The 20,481-nt window shown below is 44.2% G+C and overlaps 1 protein-coding gene across 3 annotated transcripts in view; it reads left to right on the forward strand.

The window, feature by feature from the left end:
- The window catches only part of LOC129825015 (cyclin-dependent kinase 19), a 60,248-nt gene that overhangs the window by 21,165 nt on the left and 18,602 nt on the right, over positions 1-20,481 (forward strand). For all 3 annotated transcript variants that reach the window (XM_055884652.1, XM_055884653.1, XM_055884651.1), the window contains exons 3-6: positions 6,444-6,554; positions 7,728-7,868; positions 14,431-14,488; positions 16,178-16,309. In XM_055884652.1, coding sequence (XP_055740627.1) covers positions 6,444-6,554; positions 7,728-7,868; positions 14,431-14,488; positions 16,178-16,309 — 442 coding nt within the window. The remainder of the gene's footprint in view (positions 1-6,443; positions 6,555-7,727; positions 7,869-14,430; positions 14,489-16,177; positions 16,310-20,481) is intronic.

Raw genomic sequence — 20,481 nt, forward strand, 5'->3', positions numbered from 1 at the left:
ACAGACTAGAGCAGTTAACACACTAAGGGCCATCCCTTTTATGGAATAAATCCATGGACAAACAGCTCTGGGCTGGCTGCATAGCCTGATGGTTGGAGTGGGATGGAGAGTTCACAACAACAGCACATGTTCCCTCATCTGATTAAAGTGGTGTGGAAATCCCTCATGAATTTCAATCAATTTCAGTCTTCCTTTTTGTTTAATTTCCATTTCAAATCAATTTAAATGTATTTGTATAGCCCTTCTTCATATCAGCTGATACATCAAAGTGCTGTACAGAAACCCAGCCTAAAACCCCAAACAGCAAGCAATGCAGGTGTAGAAGCATTTAGAAGCACGGCATTTGTCAGTTGAATGAAGTCAAGCCAATGGTTTTTGACTTTATCGGTTAGGTGTTTGGGTTAGCCAGGACATGAGATTTTATATCAGGCATAAGCAGTAGTCTACAGCATGCAGGAAACCTTTTATACACTGCTCAAAAAAATAAAGGGAACACTTAAACAACACAATGTAACTCCAAGTCAATCACACTTCTGTGAAATCAAACTGTCCACTTAGGAAGCAACACTGATTGACAATAAATTTCACATGCTGTTGTGCAAATGGAATAGACAAAAGGTGGAAATTCTAGGCAATTAGCAAGACACCCCCAATAAAGGAGTGATTTTGCAGGTGGTGACCACAGACCACTTCTCAGTTCCTATGCTTCCTGGCTGATGTTTTGGTCACTTTTGAATGCTGGCGGTGCTCTCACTCTAGTGGTAGCATGAGACGGAGTCTACAACCCACACAAGTGGCTCAGGTAGTGCAGCTCATCCAGGATGGCACATCAATGCGAGCTGTGGCAAGAAGGTTTGCTGTGTCTGTCAGCGTAGTGTCCAGAGCATGCAGGTGCTACCAGGAGACAGGCCAGTACATCAGGAGACGTGGAGGAGGCCATAGGAGGGCAACAACCCAGCAGCAGGACCGCTACCTCCGCCTTTGTGCAAGGAGGAGCACTACCAGAGCCCTGCAAAATGACCTCCAGCAGGGCACAAATGTGCATTTGACCTGCAGAATCACTCCTTTATTGGGGGTGTCTTGCTAATTGCCTATAATTTCCACCTTTTGTCTATTCCATTTGCACAACAGCATGTGAAATTTATTGTCAATCAGTGTTGCTTCCTAAGTGGACAGTTTGATTTCACAGAAGTGTGATTGACTTGGAGTTACATTGTGTTGTTTAAGTGTTCCCTTTATTTTTTTGAGCAGTGTACTTGATGCAACTGATTAGTGTAACTTTTCAAAGTTCATGACATTTCATTGAAATGATGTGGAAACAACGTTGAATTAACCAGTGTGTGCAGTGACAACTAAAAGATACCAAAAAACAAATACAATCAAATTTTATTAGTCACATGTGCAGAATACAATAGGTGTAGACCTTACAGTGAAATGCTTACTTACGAGCCCCTAACCAATGCAAATTGCCTGGGTAGCCATTTGACTAGATGTTCAGGAGTCTTATGGCTTGGGGGTAGAAGCTGTTTAGAAGCCTCTTGGACTTAGACTTGGCGCTCCGTTACCGCTTGCTGTGCGGTAGCTGAGAAAACAGTCTATGACTAGGGTGGCTGGAGTATTTGACAATTGTTAGGGCCTTCCTCTGACACCGGTATAGAGGTCCTGGATGGCAGGAAGCTTGGCACCAGTGATGTACTGGGCCGTTCGCACTACTCTCTGTAGTGCCCTGCGGTCGGAGGCCGAGCAGTTGCCATACCAGGCAGTGATGCAACCAGTCAGGATGCTCTCGATGGTGCAGCTGTAGAACCTTTTGAGGATCTGAGGACCCATGCCAAATCTTTTCAAATCTCCTGAGGGGGAATAGGTTTTGTCGTGCCCACTTCACGACTGTCTTGGTGTGCTTGGACCATGTTAGTTTGTTGGTGATGTGGACACCAAGGAACTTGAAGCTCTCAACCTGCTCCACTGCATCCCCGTCGATGAGAATGGGGGCATGCTTGGTCCTCTTTTTCCTGTAGTCCTGTAATCTGCTTTGTCTTGATTGCGTTGCGGGAGAGGTTGTTGTCCTGGCACCACACCAGGTCTCTGACCTCCTCCCTATAGGCTATCTCATTGTTGTCGATGATCAGGCCTACCACTGTTGTATCATCTGCAAATTTAATGATGGTGTTGGAGTCGTGCCTGGCCGTGCAGTCATGAGTGAACAGGAAGTACAGGAGGGGGCTGAGCACGCACCCCTGAGGGGCCCCTATGTTGAGGATCAGCGTGGCGGATGTGTTGTTATCTACCCTTACCACCTGGGGGCGGCCCGTCAGGAAGTCCAGGATCCAGTTGCAGAGGGAGGTGTTTAGTCCCAGGGCCCTTAGCTTATCGATGCTTTGAGGGCACTATGGTTTTGAATGCTGAGCTGTAGTCAATGAATAGCATTCTTATATAGGTGTTCCTTCTGTCCAGGTTGGAAAGGGCAGTGTGGAGTGCAATAGAGATTGCATCATCTGTGGTCTGTTGGGGCGGTATGCAAATTGGAGTGGGTCTAGGGCTTCTGGGATAATGGTGTTGATGTGAGCCATGACCAGCCTTTTCAAAGCACTTCATGGCTACAGACGTGAGTGCTACGGGTTGGTAGTCATTTAGGCAGGTTACCTTTAGTGTTCTTGGTCACAGGTACTATGGTGGTCTGCTTAAACCATGTTGGTGTTAGACTCGGTCAGAGAGAGGTTGAAAATGTCAGTGAAGACACTTGCTAGTTGGTCAGCGCATGCTCACAGTACACATCCTGGTTATCCGTCTGGCCCTGCGGCCTTGTGAATGTTGACATGTCTAAAGGTCTTACTCACATCGGCTGCGGAGAGCGTGATCACACAGTCTTCCAGTACAGCCTGTACAGCCGGTACAGCCTGTACATGCATGTTTCAGTGATATTTGCCTCGAAGCGAGCATGGAAGTAGTTTAGCTCGTCTGGTAGGCTCGTGTAACTGGGCAGCTCTCGGTTGTGCTTCCCTTTGTAGTCTGTAATGGTTGCAAGCCCTGCCACATCCGAAGAGCGCCAGAGCCGGTGTAGTACGACTGGATCTTAGTCCCGTATTGGCGCTTTGCCTGTTTGATGGTTCGTCGGAGGGCATAGCGGGATTTCTTATAAGCTTCCGGGTTAGAGTCCCGCTCCTTGAAGCAGCAGTTCTAGCCTTTAGCTCAGTGCGAATGTTGCCTGTAATCCATTGCTTCTTGTTGGGGTATGTACTAGAGTTCGACCGATTTTATGATTTTTCAACGCCAATACCGATTCTTGGAGGACCAAAAAAAGCCGATACCGATTAATCGGACGTTTTTGTTATTTTTTTTATATATATATTTGTAATAATGACAATTACAACAATACTGAATGAACAATGAACACTTTTAGTTTAACTTAATATAATACATCAATAAAATCAATTTAGTCTCAAATAAATAATGAAACATGTTCAATTTGGTTTACATAATGCAAAGACAAATTATTGGAGAAGAAAGTAAAAGTGCAATATGTGCCATGTAAAAAAAGCTAACGTTTAAGTTCCTTGCTCAGAACATGAGAACATATGAAAGCTTGTGGTTCCTTTTAACATGAGACTTCAATATTCCCAGATAAGAAGTTTTAGGTTGTAGTTATTATAGGACTATTTCTCTCTATACCATTTGTATTTCATATACATTTGACTATTGGATGTTCTAATAGATACTTTAGTATTGCCAGCCTAATCTCGGGAGTTGATAGGCTTGAAGTCATAAACAGCGCAATGCTTGAGCTGCAGGAAAGTGCTGTTTGAATGAATGCTTACTAGCCTGCTGCTGCCTACCACCGCTCAGTCAGACTGCGCTATCAAATCATAGACTTAATTATAATATAATAGCACACAGAAATACGAGCCTTAGGTCATTAATATGGTCAAATCCGGAAACTATAATTTCGAAAATAAAACATTTATTATTTCTCTCCGCGGCCCCGGACTGGAGACCGTCGCTGGAGGCTTTTGACTGGAGACCGTCGCTGGAGGCTCTTGACTGGAGACCGTCGCTGGAGGCTCTTGACCGGAGACCGTCGCTGGAGGCTCTTGACTGGAGACCGTCGCTGGAGGCTCTTGACTGGAGACCGTCGCTGGAGGCTCTCGACTGGAGACCGTCGCTGGAGGCTTCGTGCCATGGATCCTCACTGGAGGTTTCGTGCCATGGATCCTCACTGGAGGCTTCGTGCCATGGATCCTCACTGGAGGCTTCGTGCCATGGATCATCACTGGAGGCTTCGTGCCATGGATCATCACTGGGCTGGAGAGAAACACAGGAGGCCTGGTTCGTGGAGCAGGCACAACCCGTCCTGGCTGGATACCCACTTCAGCCCGGCACGTTCGAGGCGCTGACACAGTACGTACTGGGCTGTGCAGGCGCATTGGATACACCTTGCGCAGAGCCGGCGCAGAATACACTGGACCATGGAGGCGCACCGGAGGTCTGGAACGCAGAGCTAGCACAACTCATCCTGGCTGGATACCCCCTGTAGCCCAGCAAGTGCGGGAAGCTGGAACAGGCCGCACTGGGCTGTGCTGGCGAACCGGGAACACCGTGCGTAGAGCTGGCGCAGGATAACCTGGGCCAAAGAGACGCGCTGGAGGCCAGGAGCGCTGAGCCGGCACCTTCCGTCCTGGCTGGATGCCCACTCTCGCCCGAACGATGCGGGGAGCTGGAATATAGCGCACTGGAGACACTGTGCGCTTTACCGCATAACACGGTGCCTGCCCGGTCACTCTCTCCCCACGGTAAGCACGGGGAGTTGGCTCAGTCTATAACCTGACTCCGCCAATGTCCCCGTGTGCCCCCCCAAAACAATTCTGGGGCTGCCTCTCGTGCACGCCTCGTTGAGCCAACTCCTCGTAGCGTCGCCGTTCTGTCTTAGCTGCTTCCAGCTCCTCCTTAGGACGGCAATATTCTCCCGCCTGTGCCCAGGGTCCCTTGCCTTCCATGATCTCCTCCCATGTCCACTCCTCCAAGAAACGCTGCTTGGTCTTTTTGTGGTGGGATCTTCTGTAGCGGTTGTCGTCGGAAGGATGAGACCAAGGCGCAGCGTTCTTTGAGTTCCACATAATTTATTAACAAAGTGAAACTTTAGAAAAGACAAAACAAAGAATACAACGACCGAACAGCTTCGTTGTGCAAACTACCTGCACACAAACAAAGAACAAGATCCCACACAGAAGGAGGGAAAAGGGCTGCCTAAGTATGATCCCCAATCAGAGACAACGATAGACAGCTGCCTCTGATTGGGAACCACACTCGGCCAAAAACAAATAAATACAAAACCTAGAAATAAAGAACATAGAATGCTCACCCAAATCACACCCTGACCAAACCAAAAAAGGCTCTCAAAGGTCAGGGCGTGACAATTTGATGATGGTGCTGGAGTAGTGGGGCAGTTCCTGTTTTTTGTGACTTGCGGTAACTCTCTGGTTCTAAATCAATAGTTGTTTAGTAGTCCAAAAATGTCAAACATTAACTTGCTTGACCATGCTGTATGTCAAGTAACTATTTGTTTGTGGGCAGGTGTTGCGCTTATTGTGATTTTTTTTTTGTCTTCTGATTGGCTTAAACCCAACAGATTATGGGGCAGCTTTGACATTCTATGAAAAGAGCTAGGCTATATATTTGGGGCGACAGGTAGCCTAGTGGTTAGAGCGTTGTGCCAGTAACCGAAAGGTTGCTAGATCGAATCCCCGAGCTGACAAGGTAAAAATCTGTCGTTCTGCTCCTGAACAAGGCAGTTAACCCACTGTTGGGCCGTCTTTGTAAATAAGAATTTGTTCTTAACTGACTTGACTAGTATAATAAAGGTAAAATATATATTTTTTAAATATATAAGTATTACATTGTTATAACACTGTATACCACCATATAACACCATAAAATAGAAGCATAACACACACCAACTTGCTTATTGAAAGCCAATAGTTTGTGTCATGCCAGCCAGTGTGACTTGCTATTAGGGGCACCAGCTGTGTCATTATATTGTGAACACAGGATAATTGCGAGTAGTGGACTGTTGCAAAGATATGTTCCTGATAACAAAACAAACTCATGTATGTGGATGGATGAACGGGTAGTAGAGAATCTAATCTATTCTAACTCAGGAAACTTGATGTTTCCTGTTATACTTGATGTACCTGATTTTAGTGTAATTTTTCAAAGTACATGTTTTAAACCTGAATGACTCTTGTCAGTGCAATAATTCACAATGTGTTCCCACTGGTCATAGACGTCAATTCAACATCTATTCCACATTGGTTCAATGTCATTTCATTGAAATGATGTGGAAACAACTTTGAATTAACCAGTGTGTGCACAGTGGGTTAATAAATGTGCATTGAAAGAGGTGTTTTTCACGATTGGAGATGCATGTCATCTCTTGCTGTGTGTTCCAGCTGCTACGAGAGCTGAAACACCCCAACGTGATTGCCCTGCAGAAAGTGTTCCTGTCCCACAGTGACAGAAAGGTCTGGCTCCTTTTCGACTATGCCGAGCATGATCTCTGGGTAAGTGATTCATCATGACCGCCAGTTAGACAACCAGTCTTTGTTTGGATGTTTCAACAACCTGTTCTGTCGGCTGTTGCATATTTGTTCTTGATGTTTTCCTGTCTGTACCCTTTATGTATGTATGACACATACATACGCACACACCTAACCAATAAAGAGACAAACCAGTTCTCAACTGGCAGATTCATTAAATAGTTCCCTCAAAACCCCAGTCTCAACGTCAACAGCGGAGAGGCGACTCTGGAATGCTTGCCTTCTGGGCAGAGGTCCTCTGTCCAGTATCTGTGTTCTTTTGCCCATCTTAGTCTTTTCTTTTTATTGGCCAGTCTGAGATATGGCTTTTTCTTTGCAACTCTGCCTAGAAGGCCAGCATCCCGGAATCGCCTCTTCACTGTTGACGTTGAGACTGGTGTTTTGCGGGTACTTTTTAATGAAGCTGCCAGTTGAGGACTTGTGAGGCGTCTGTTTCTCAAACTAGACACTAATGTACTTGTCCTCTTGCTCAGTTGCATACCGGGGCCTCCCACTCTTTCTATTCTGGTTAGATCCAGTTTTGCGCTGTTCTGTGAAGAGAGTAGTACACAGTGTTGTATGAGATCTTCAGTTTCTTGGCAATTTCTCGCATGGAATAGCCTTCATTTCTCAGAACAAGAATAGACTGATGAGTTTCAGAAGAAAGGTCTTTGTTTCTGGCAATTTTGAGCCTGTAATCGAACCCACAAATGCTGATGCTCCAGATACTCAACTAGTCTAAAGAAGGCCAGTTTGATTGCTTCTTTAATCAGGACAACAGTGTTCACCTGTGCTAACATAATTCCAAAAGGGTTTAATGATCAAGTAGCCTTTAAAATGATAAACTTGGATTAGCTAACACAACGTGCCATTGGAACACAGGAGTGATAGTTACTGATAATGGGCCTCTGTACGCTTATGTATATATTCCATTAAAAATCAGCCGTTTTCAGCTATAATAGTCATTTACAACATTAATAATGTCTTCACTGTATTTCTGATCAATTTGATGTTATTTTAAAATGGACAAAAAATGTGCTTTTCATTCAAAATCAAGGAAATTTCTAAGTGAACGGTAGTGTATATTGTGAAACCCAGGTGTTTTCAGTCTTTTGCTAGATACATTTCTCTACACCCCTCCCTCTGATCTCCTTTCAGCACATCATCAAGTTCCACCGAGCCTCCAAGGCCAATAAGAAGCCCATGCAGCTGCCGAGAGGGATGGTCAAGTCTCTCCTATATCAGATTCTGGACGGGATCCATTACCTTCATGCCAACTGGGTGCTTCACAGGGATCTGGTGAGTAGAGTGTAGTATCAGTGTCCATTTACAGTGTTGCTACACCTGCTCACTGACACCTCATCCACTGATCAAATCAAACTTTATTTGCCACATGCACCGAATACAACAAGTGTAGACTTTACCATGAAATGCTTACTTACAAGCCCTTCACCAACAGTGCAGATCAAGATGAGTTAAGAAAATATTTACCAAGTAGACTAAAATAAAAAGTAATAATAAAAAGTAACACAATAACAATAACGAGGCTATATACAGGGGGTACCGGTACTGAGTCAGTGTGCGGGGGTACAGGTTAGTTGAGGTAATTTGTACATGTAGGTGGGGGTGAAGTGACTATGCATAGATAACAAACAGAGAGTAGCAGTAATGCACAAAAGGGGGTCAATGTAAATTGTCCGGTGGCGATTATATTAATTGTTCAGCAGTCTTATGGCTTGGGGGTAGAAGCTGTTGAGGAGCCTTTTGGTCCTAGACTTGGTGCTCCGGTACTGCTTGCCGTGCGGGAGCAGAGAAAACAGTCTATAACTAGGGTGACTGGAGTCTCTGACAATTTTATGGGCTTTCCTCTGACACCGCCTATTGTATAGGTCCTGGATGGCAGGGAGCTTGGCCCCAGTGATGTACTGGGCCATTTGACTCTAACCTCTGTAGCGCCTTACGGTCAGATGCCGAGCAGTTGCCAAACCAGGCAGTGATGCAGCCAGTCAGGATGCTCTCGATGGTGCAGCAATAGAACCTTTTGAGGATCTGAGGACCCATGCTAAATCTGAGGGGGAAAAGGTTTTCTTGTGCCCTGTTCATGACTGTCTTGGTATGTTTGGACCATGATCATTTGTTTGTGATGTGGACACCAAGGAAGTTGAAACTCTCGACCCGCTCCACTACAGCCCCGTCGATGTTAATGGGGGCCTGTTCGGCTCACCTTTTTCCTGTAGTTCACGATCAGCTCCTTTGTCTTGCTCACATTGAGGGAGATCAGTCTTCACTGATCTGTCCTTTTCCTATTGGTCATTGATCTGAACTGTGATACAGGCTGCTTTTAACCAATAGGATGCATGCAAATAAGTCACTTGTTTGCTTGCATATCTAAGAGCAGCAATGAGTGGTGTCCACTGCAACAACTATCCTAAAAGCAACCCTCTCGCCAACTAACTGAATCCTGTTATGTTCTGGCACAGGTGCTGTTAAATCCTTGTACACTTTATTATTTGTGTTTTAACGCCGTTGGCTGTGGAATGAAGTATCTCGGCTGGTTAATGTTGTCAATTCTACCCACCTACCCTCACCAACCGCCACCACCCAACCTGTACTCTAGCACCCATGTGAGATTTTCTTCCCCACAGTTTTCCCACAGTGTTTTCAGTGGCATGTATTAATGGATTCTAAGGGAAGCCAGGCTTTTCCAAACATTGGACTATGATTATTATTTTAATTTTTTTCATCTTTCATTCTCTGTCTCATAATTTTCCTTCAATTCGCCAGAGGCTGAATGTATCTCACCGGAGAAAGCTTGCAAGCAAGCGAAACAGCACCCCTCTATCTCAGTATATGTAGGCCATCTATCTGATGCTGTCTGGTCAAAAAGAGTATGACATTGTTGCCACCCATAGCATCGAATGTGAGGGAAGCCAGCGAGCATTTTGCTTCCCTTGATAAAAAAATGCTAAAATCATACATGGGAAGCCAGTTTGGATTTGGCTTCACACCAATCACAAGCTAAATGTTATTTACAGAATTGTCTTCCGGGTGGCTAGATAGCTTGCTAAAATTGTCTCTTTCCTAAGTTAGCCATGGATGGAGATAAGAATTTGGACATAACAAAAAAAAAAACGTAATTATCTGTCATAGCCAATGATTATAACGGCGATTCTGATTTAACCATAAATTCATACATTGTGCCCCTGGCCTGAGAGGATGGAAGTTTAATACGTAGCTAGATATAGTAGGCTAATGTTAACTAACTGGACTGGCACATCGTTGCCCATGAAAGGAAGTTAGGCTAGCGAGCAAGCATTTTAGCCAGGTGGCCTAGGACAACAAACACTACACACTTTCAGGTTATGACAGAGTCATGAAAGAGAGGAGGATAGCATTGGCGTTTCTGGGTGAGTCAACATGTTTTTTCTTCTTGCACTCACACAAATAAGTATCATGGACAGCCATACCATATTTTGCTTACTTTGATTGGACTAAATTGTTTTTGGTATCTTTTAGTTGTCACTATATTAGACTAAACAGAGGTGATTAGATGATATTGAAATATTGAAGTTGAAATGGTGCTTGGAGTAGTGGGGCAGTTCCTGTTTTTTTTGTGACTTGCGCTAACTCTCTGGTTCTAAATCAATAGTTGTTCAGTAGTCCGAAAATGTCAAACATTAACTTGCTTGACCATGCTGTGTTAAGTCATGTAACTGTTTGTTTGTGGGCAGGTGTTGCTCTCTGGTTTTATGATAAAACAAAGGTGTGGTTGAATTTATCCTGCCACTGTTTCTTCTTATTGTTTCGGCCTCGGGCCTATATATCATGGTGGCAAGGGATATAAACTAACAGGTTATATATGAAACAGCACAATTATCACAACAGGTTGTAAATGCCTTTTTTTCACTGGCTTGGCTTCCTCAGTGATTTTACCCATGCACCACTGCTGAGTGTTTTCTGGAAGTGTTTTCTGAAAGTGTTTCTCTTATTTGGCTGTTAAAACCTCTCCTCCTTGCAACACTTATCTCTCCAGTTCCTTATTAAGAGGCTTCTTTTTTTTGTAGATTGAGAAAAACGTGTTGCTCTTCTGATTGGCTTAAACCCAACAGATTATGGTCCAACTTGGACTTTCTATGAAAAGGGCAAAGCTATATTACATTGTAACACTGTATGACACTGTATACCACCATATAACACCATAAAACAGAAGCATACCACACGCCAACTTGCTTATGGAGAGCCAATAGTTTGTGTCATGCCTGCCAGTGTGACTTGCTATTAGAGGCACCAGCTGTGTCATTATATTGATTAAAAACTCATCATGTATGTGGATGTATGAACAGGTAGTAGAGAATCTAATCTATTATAACTCATTGGTGCCAGCTGTTTGATGTTCACTCCCTGCACACTAATTGAGTCAGTCAATTGATGTGACTTCCGATTCATTCCGTCACTGGAGAGGCAGAGGAAATCAGAGAGTGAATCTGCAATTCCCACAGCTACGGGAACCTTATAAGGTCTCCATCAAGTCATCCCCTCTTATGCAATCTCTCTCAGGTCTCCCAGATGGCAGCGTTGTGTGATGAAGACCAATGCTAACTCACGTTATATAAATGCACATGGCTCTATCAATCAGGGCCTCAGTCACTGGGCCTACCACATCAGCCTGAGTCGAGTAATGCAGAGATGCAGTTTACAGAGCGTTTTTGTATTGTAGGCATACTGTTATTAATGGCCTGTAGGCCTACTGTTATGGTGGGGTTCTTTTGGAGTTGAAATCTGATTGATAACATTCAGAGGATAGTGGACCACGTTGTTGATGATGATGGGGATTGCTAAGCAGTTTATGACATGGTCATAGTGGATTGCTATACTTTTGCTTAGAGATTCTATAGCATAAGCAGGTATTTAATGCCTGGTCAATATATGCGGTTAATGAATCATCCAGGATACAAAAGAACGGACAATGGACTTGTGTGTTTGATTTCATGTGTCTGACCTCAAACACTAATAGAGGCTGAGGGTAAGTCCTGCCGTAGCTGCCTGCCTGTTGCACAAGCAAGCCTTTATCTAAGCAGAGGCCAGGGCTTTCGTCAGTACTACACTCCTAGAAAAAAAAGATGCTTTCTATAACCTATAAGGGTTCCTCGCCTGTCTCCATAGGAGAACCCTTTGAAGAATCATTTTTGGGTTCCATGTCAAACACAGAGGGTTCTACCTGGAACCCAAAAGGGTGCTCCTATGGGTACAGGCGAATAACCCTTCTGGAACCCGTTTTTCTATGAGTGTACTGTACATGGTTATTGTTCTCGTTGGAGAACATACTCTCCCTAATCTGAGCATCAACTCTTCTTAATAACTATTTTCTTTGCCACAGGATGAATTTCTCAGTTGTCACTTTCTCTATATCTGATTCCAGATAAGGTTGATGTAATGCAGTTTAATGTGCTTTCTCAAAGCTAGCACTTCCTGCTATTGTGGATAAAGGCCTGTGCAAATTCCACTCTCAAGCTGGTGGTGTTAGGAATTGGGGTATGTGAGTATCTGTTTTGCGCAATTAGTTTGTTAGCCTTTTCATTGTGAAATTGTTCTGAAATATGAAAGAGTCAAGTTTTTTTCTGCCTCGCATTTTGCTACTCATTGAAAAATGCCACATTCCAGCGCATCTGGATATGGGGTGGTTTTCTATCCATTTTTACTCCACAGTAATGTAGCGCAGGCAGCATTCCTAGATCTACAGCCACAGGGGTAGATACGAGTAACTGCATGGCTCCCTCCACCACTCACTTTGCCCGTTATGCAACACGTAACCTTGTGCTGCACTGCACAGCTGCAGAGAAACCAGCCTACCCTACCCCTCCTCTCCAGTAAGCCAAGCAGCCCCGCCCCCTGCTCCTGCCTAAATGATGTAACCCACACTAGCCAGAGAAGTTAGATCCCTCCCCCACCATTCTGACTGTAGCTGTACTCCAAACCAGAATACTGCAGCAATTCCTATTTCTGACAGAAACAAATGTTTGAGGTTGAAAATGCCTTAGACAGTCAATATGTACAGGCTGTAGCCACGTTACACTGAGAGTAAAGTCAGGTTTCAGCTGCAGCAAATATATGTGCTCGGCTTCTCTCTCTCTCACACCTACCTGGTTATGGTGGCTCGTTTTCATGATTAACAAAAGACGTGCCCTCTGGTGTAATGGAATATTGTTCATAGCTGGAGTGATCCCTGGCTCCCCGTAGTCACGTGTCACATACGCCACTAGGAAATGTCTAGGAAAAACAGCAACCCCACACGAACTGCCCTTTTGTCTGAATATGTACTGTGTGTGTGTGTGCCCTCCCTAGGTCTATATCCTGTGTAGAGTGGGCTGTGGCAGGCCTGCACTGTTATAACTCATGGCGCAGTGTGTAATGGGGTTCTGATAGTACAGTAGAGTGGTTAATGCTTGTGTGTCGAGAAAAAAACAGGTCATTACTTAATCATAAGACATGTAGGAAGAAGAAGAAAAAAACGACTACAGCCGAAAGCAAAGACAAAGACACTGAATTAATAATGGCACTGCTATATGGTTCCCAGTACATGTAAAGATAGTGTGCCTCTGGCACTTGCTGGTCTAATACAGGGCTATTTTTGACTATACAGGTTTTTTTTTGTGAAAGACGGGCCCCTCCTTAGGGATTGAATTTTCAGTCCCACGAAGGGCTTAGGGATATTTGTTTTCCAGTCTTGACCCACTCTCATGAAACCTCCTTACATTTCTGGGAAGCTAAGCACATGTTAGAGTTCAAAACAATCCAAACTTTTGTGGAAAAACAATCAGACAGCAATATTACAACCTCAATTCGGTGCTCAGTTTACTTTTTATTGCCCATTCATCCAATCTCTGTTTTTATGTGAACTTTTTGGGGTAATTATTACTCACCTGTATGGACATATGATCTCTTTAAACATAGGGTCAGTGAAATGGAATTTCTTTAGTCGGACTGTATTAGCCCACTTATTTATAATTTGAAAGAGGAGCCGGTGCCAGTCATTTGGGAGTGAAAAGAGACCCTCCTCGAGGGAGTCGTCATTGTGTTTGCAGATAGCGGTGTTTTGTTGTGTATTTGAATAATAGAGCTCATTATTAGTGGGGTTCCTATAGCAACAGCCTGTGTTTGTTGAGCAGACTGAATCCTATGAGTTTAAGATTCACACACACAGACTCAGGGACTGACCGAGTACCTTTTTACACTCAGACGACATGAATGTGCTGTATGGATAATGTATATTGAACAAAAATGTCAATGATTTTACTGAGTTACAGTTCATATAAGGAACTCAGTAATTTGAAATTAAATGAGTTAGGCCCTAGTATATGGATGTCACATGACTGGGCAGGAGCGCAGCCATGGGTGGGCCTGGGAGGGCATAGGCACATTGCTATACAGGGCACCATAATGTCATGCCTCCCCAAAGCCCCAAAACACAGACTCAGACATAGAACATTATTATGTCGTTGGAAGCAATGTCCCAAAGGGACAGGGATCAGTAGAATCATTGATGGAGCAATCTTTCACCATAATATTTTGACCTCTTTTTTTTGGGTCTTTGGCAGTATGGAGGGTCAAGAGCGTAACTTACATTCCATTTGGCATGCTCTGCCTCTGTTATTTGTGTCTTACACTGGTATTGCCCAAACCTCCCTTCTAAAAGTCATTGGAAATGCATGGCATTTTCGTCTATTATGTGATCAACCTGTAAAGTGAATGTAACCTTATTTCTATGTTGTGTTTTCGTAGTTGGACTTGGAGCCTCTGAGGCTTCCCTGAAGGCTGAAGCACACGCAGAAGATAGTTGACTGTTTGTCTCTCTCTTCTCTAGAAACCCGCCAACATTCTGGTAATGGGGGAGGGCCTAGAACGAGGACGAGTGAAAATCGGTAAGATGGGCTAAATGTACACACTGAAGTCAGTACTCTGTAGATGATTGATGGAGCGGGCTGCTGATTCAGTGATTTTAAAGGCTTAAACTTGTAAGTATGTTTTTGTTGTCAGTAGATTGACAGAGATAATGTATGTGTACTTATATTATTTGTATTCACATCTGAATGGAAAATAAATGTGATCAAAACAGCTGAATGATGTGACCATAGATCAATGAGTTTGTTGACTTGACTGAGAGTACAGTGGTTGTAGCGTTTCACCTTCAGCCAGCCTCTGAGTGGGTCTCTGAACACAGGGACACGGGGGCAGGCAGAAGGGCTTAAAATGGCCACATGACACTGATAACACTATTGCATAACCTACTCCCCAGCGTGACACTATTCTGGGATGATGTCACAGGTCTGCAGTGCCGGCTGGACTATATTTATACCTTAACCCTGAGAGTCTAGTGTTAGTGCTAAGTTATTATTTTAGGGTCACAGGACCCCCTTGGTGACTGCAGCTAAAGGATGTCTGTGTGTCGATGACCGCGTGACATCCACCAAGACCAGACCACCAAACTTCACTTCGGGTCCTGCACAGACACAGAAGACTTACCCATACTAGGTAATTACCTTTCCATAAGACTACAGAAACAAGAACTTCCCATAAGACTACAGAAACAAGAACTTCCCATGAGACTACAGAAACAAGAACTTCCCATGAGACTACAGAAACAAGAACCTTCCCATGAGACTACAGAAACAAGAACCTTCCCATGAGACTACAGAAACAAGAACCTTCCCATAAGACTACAGAAACAAGAACCTTCCCATAAGACTACAGAAACAAGAACTTCCCATGAGACTACAGAAAAAAGAACTTCCCATGAGACTACAGAAACAAGAACTTCCCATGAGACTACAGAAACAAGAACTTCCCATGAGACTACAGAAACAAGAACCTTCCCATGAGACTACAGAAACAAGAACCTTCCCATGAGACTACAGAAACAAGAACCTTCCCATGAGACTACAGAAACAAGAACTTCCCATGAGACTACAGAAACAAGAACCTTCCCATGAGACTACAGAAACAAGAACCTTCCCATGAGACTACAGAAACAAGAACTTCCCATGAGACTACAGAAACAAGAACTTCCCATGAGACTACAGAAACAAGAACTTCCCATGAGACTACAGAAACAAGAACTTCCCATGAGACTACAGAAACAAGAACTTCCCATGAGACTACAGACCATGACAGACTCCAGGTTCTGTGCAGACCTGGCCCATAAGATGACTTATTGACATAAACACCAGCCACACAGTATATTTTGATTGGACTTCAATCCAAATATATATACATTTGATTTGATTAGCCTGCTCTTGTGAAAGAGAAAAAGCAGTGGAATTCAAGAGTGGTGGCTTTGACAAGTTATACATTGCCAACGATATGACTTGCTCAACAGAGCCAGGGATCATCCCTGAAACCAAACACTACCCCCTTCATGGAAATACCAGGTCAAAGGCTGCTTGAAATACTTGTGCTGCTAGTCACTATCAAGTCTCTCCTGATGGGGCTCTCCTGGTTTAAGACATGGAGAGTAGAGTAGCCTTGAGTTGAGCTCGCCCTGTTTTTCATCGTCATTCATTCACGTTGATACTATGTTGTCTTTCCCCCACTCTATCTTATTCACCTTTTAGCTGACATGGGCTTCGCCAGACTCTTCAACTCTCCTCTCAAACCCCTGGCGGACCTTGACCCCGTCGTGGTGACGTTCTGGTATAGGGCCCCTGAGCTGCTGCTAGGGGCCCGACATTACACCAAAGCAATCGGTGAGTAATTTGCCTTAACGTGAGAGGTACATAGAATCTGTTTCTGAACTCTTCTACATTAATGTGGATGCTACCACGATTACGGATCATCATGAATGATGAGTGCGTAATGATGAGCGAGAAAGTTACAGATGCACAAAGATCATGCCCCCAAATATGATGTACAGTTTAAGTCGGAAGTTTACATACGCTTAGGTTGGAGTCTTTAAAACTCATTTTTCAGCGACTCCACAAATTTCTTGTTAACAAACTATAGTTTTGGCAAGTTGGTTAGGACATCTAATTTGTGCATGACACATGTCATTTTTCCAACAATTGTTTACAGACAGATTATTTCACTTATAATTCACTGTATCACAATTCCAGTAGGTCAGAGGTTTACATACACTAAGTTGACTGTGCCTTTAAACAGCTTTGAAAATTCCAGAAAATTATGTCATGGCTTTAGAAGCTTCTGATAGGCTAATTGACATAATTTGAGTCAATTGGAGGTGACCCTGTGGATGTATTTCAAGGCCTACCTTCAAACTCAGTGCCTCTTTGCTTGACATCATGGGGAAATCAAAAGAAACCAGCCAAGACCTCAGAAAATAAATTGTAGACCTCCACAATGTCTGGTTCATCCTTGGGAGCAATTTCCAAACGCCTGAAGGTACCACGTTCATCTGTACAAACAATAGTACGCAAGTATAAACACCATGGGACCACGCAGCCGCCATACCACTCAAGAAGGTAGGAAGGTGTTCTAGAGATGAATGTACTTTGGTGCGAAAAGTGCGAATCAATCCCAGAACAACAGGAAAGGACCTTGTGAAGATGCTGGAGGAAACCGGTACAAAAGTCTCTACACTGCTCAAAAAAATAAAGGGAACACTTAAACAACACAATGTAACTCCAAGTCAATCACACTTCTGTGAAATCAAACTGTCCACTTAGGAAGCAACACTGATTGACAATAAATTTCACATGCTGTTGTGCAAATGGAATAGACAAAAGGTGGAAATTATAGGCAATTAGCAAGACACCCCCCAAAACAGGAGTGATTCTGCAGGTGGTGACCACAGACCACTTCTCAGTTCCTATGCTTCCTGGCTGATGTTTTGGTCACTTTTGAATGCTGGCGGTGCTCTCACTCTAGTGGTAGCATGAGACGGAGTCTACAACCCACACAAGTGGTTCAGGTAGTGCAGTTCATCCAGGATGGCCCATCAATGCGAACTGTGGCAAAAAGGTTTGCTGTGTCTGTCAGCGTAGTGTCCAGAGCATGCAGGCGCTACCAGGAGACTGGCCAGTACATCAGGAGACGTGGAGGAGGCCGTAGGAGGGCAACAACCCAGCAGCAGGACCGCTACCTCCGCCTTTGTGCAAGGAGGTGCACTGCCAGCGCCCTGCAAAATGTGTCTGCTCAAACGGTCAGAAAAAGACTCCATGAGGGTGGTATGAGGGCCCGACGTCCACAGGTGGGGGTTGTGCTTACAGCCCAACACCGTGCAGGACGTTTGGCATTTGCCAGAGAACACCAAGATTGGCAAATTCGCCACTGGCGCCCTGTGCTCTTCACAGATGAAAGCAGGTTCACACTGAGCACATGAGCACATGTGACAGACGTGACAGAGTCTGGAGACGCCGTGAAGAACGTTCTGCAGCCTGCAACATCCTCCAGCATGACCGGTTTGGCGATGGGTCAGTCATGGTGTGGGGTGGCATTTCTTTGTGGGGCCGCACAGCCCTCCATGTGCTCGCCAGAGGTAGCCTGACTGCCATTAGGTACCGAGATGAGATCCTCAGAGCCCTTGTGAGACCATATGCTGACACATGCACATTTGTGGCCTGCTGGAGGTCATTTTGCAGGGCTCTGGCAGTGCACCTCCTTGCACTAAGGCGGAGGTAGCGGTCCTGCTGCTGGGTTGTTGCCCTCCTACGGCCTCCTCCACGTCTCCTGATGTACTGACCTGTCTCCTGGTAGCGCCTGCATGCTCTGGACACTACGCTGACAGACACAGCAAACCTTTTTGCCACAGTTCGCATTGATGGGCCATCCTGGATGAACTGCACTACCTGAACCACTTGTGGTGTTTGTAGACTCCGTCTCATGCTACCACTAGAGTGAGAGCACCGCCAGCATTCAAAAGTGACCAAAACATCAGCCAGGAAGCATAGGAACTGAGAAGTGGTCTGTGGTCACCACCTGCAGAATCACTCCTGTTTTGGGGGGTGTCTTGCTAATTGCCTATAATTTCCACCTTTTGTCTATTCCATTTGCACAACAGCATGTGAAATTTATTGTCAATCAGTGTTGCTTCCTAAGTGGACAGTTTGATTTCACAGAAGTGTGATTGACTTGGAGTTACATTGTGTTGTTTAAGTGTTCCCTTTATTTTTTTGAGCAGTGTATATCCACAGTAAAACGAGTCCTATATCAACATAACCTGAAAGGCCGCTCAGAAAGGAAGAAGCCACTGCTCCTAAACCGCCATAAAAAAGCCAGACTACGGTTTGCAACTGCACATGGGGACTTTTTGGAGAAATGTCCTCTGGTCTGATGAAACAAAAATAGAACTGTCTGGCCATAATGACCATCGTTATGTTTGGAGGAAAAAGGGGGAGGATTGCAAGCCGAAGAACACCATCCCAACCGTGAAGAACGGGGGTGCCAATATCATGTTGTGGGGGTACTTTGCTGCAGGAGGGACTGATGCACTTCACAAAATAGATGGCATCATGAGGTGGGAAAATTATGTGGATATGTTGAATCAACATCTCAGGATGACAGGAAGTTCAAGCTTGGTCGCAAATGGACAATGACCACAAGAATACTTCCAAAGTTGTGGCAAAATGGCTTAAGGACAACAAAGTCAAGGTATTGGAGTGGCCATCACAAAGCCCTGACCTCAATCCCATTCAGAATTTGTGGGCAGAACTGAAAAAGTGTGTGCGAGCAAGGAGGCCTACAAACCTGACTCAGTAACACCAGTTCTGTCAGGAGGAATGGGCCAAAATTCACCCAACTTATTGTGGGAAGCTTGTGGAAGGCTACCAAAAACGTTTGACCCAAGTTAAACAATTTAAAGGCAATGCTACCAGGTACTAATTGAGTGTATGTGAACTTCTGACCCACTGGGAATGTGATGAAAGAAATAAAAGCTAAAATAAATCATTCTCTCCACTATTATTCTGACATTTCACATTGAAAAACTGAGTGTATTTGGCTAAGGTGTATGTAAACGTCCGACTTCAACTGTAGGTATGATGTTTATGCCTCTGTAACTTACCGAAGCACCTCCGCAACGCGTAATATTTTACAGTAAAGGCTACAGCAGAAGCAAACTCCTTTGTCGGCAACTCTTTTGTCCTTGCGCGTGCCCTTGTGAGCGCGATTGGCCCAGGAAACAATACATGTGTGCTTGTGGCTCCGTGGGGAAACTTGTGACGGCTCTCATATCTCTTCTGTGGGGAAACTTTTTTAAACCTGTCTGAAGGCTCTCATGTATTGGTGCACTTATGGCCTAAAATACATTTGTTTATATGGGCAGAATATTGTATAAAATAAATAGATAAAAATGTGCTGCGTTTGTTGCCTTCCTTTTCGACAGTATAAAACAAATAAAACAGTAATGGGCAAATAACTTTGAAACATGTAATCCATAAACCTACTAATACATTAATGAATCAATTAAAAACGTGCACATATAAAGAAAATGGTACTTCAATCTTGTAATAATTAATTTTCTTAGAATTTGCTCTATATAATCTAATTATCAATATAATCAAACTAGGCCTATGATATTTCCCTAAATAGGCCTAGCTACTCAAACATCATAATTGGCTTTAGCAAAGGCTGTGCAAGTTCATTCATTTTACAGCACATGCTGCGTTTGTTTAAGATAGGCAAATTATTGGGAGTTTTTTCACCGCTGTTTGTCGGCAGTCTTTCCATCGATTGGAGGAGTATTAGGCTATAGTGATCGGCACCAAAAGCCAATGGAAAGTCTGTATCAATAGGCTACTAGTTGCATATTTTTTTAATATGAAAAGGATAAGTAACTATGACTGACCTGCACTGCACACAGGAAAGTGTCGAGACGACTGTGAGCTGATTGACCAGTAGGCTAGGTATGAATGTTCTGAAAACATAATCATTGGAATACAAAACCCATTGATCCCTTTTGGGC

This window comes from Salvelinus fontinalis, chromosome 27, assembly GCF_029448725.1.
Source record: "Salvelinus fontinalis isolate EN_2023a chromosome 27, ASM2944872v1, whole genome shotgun sequence".
Taxonomy (NCBI): Eukaryota; Metazoa; Chordata; class Actinopteri; order Salmoniformes; family Salmonidae; genus Salvelinus; species Salvelinus fontinalis.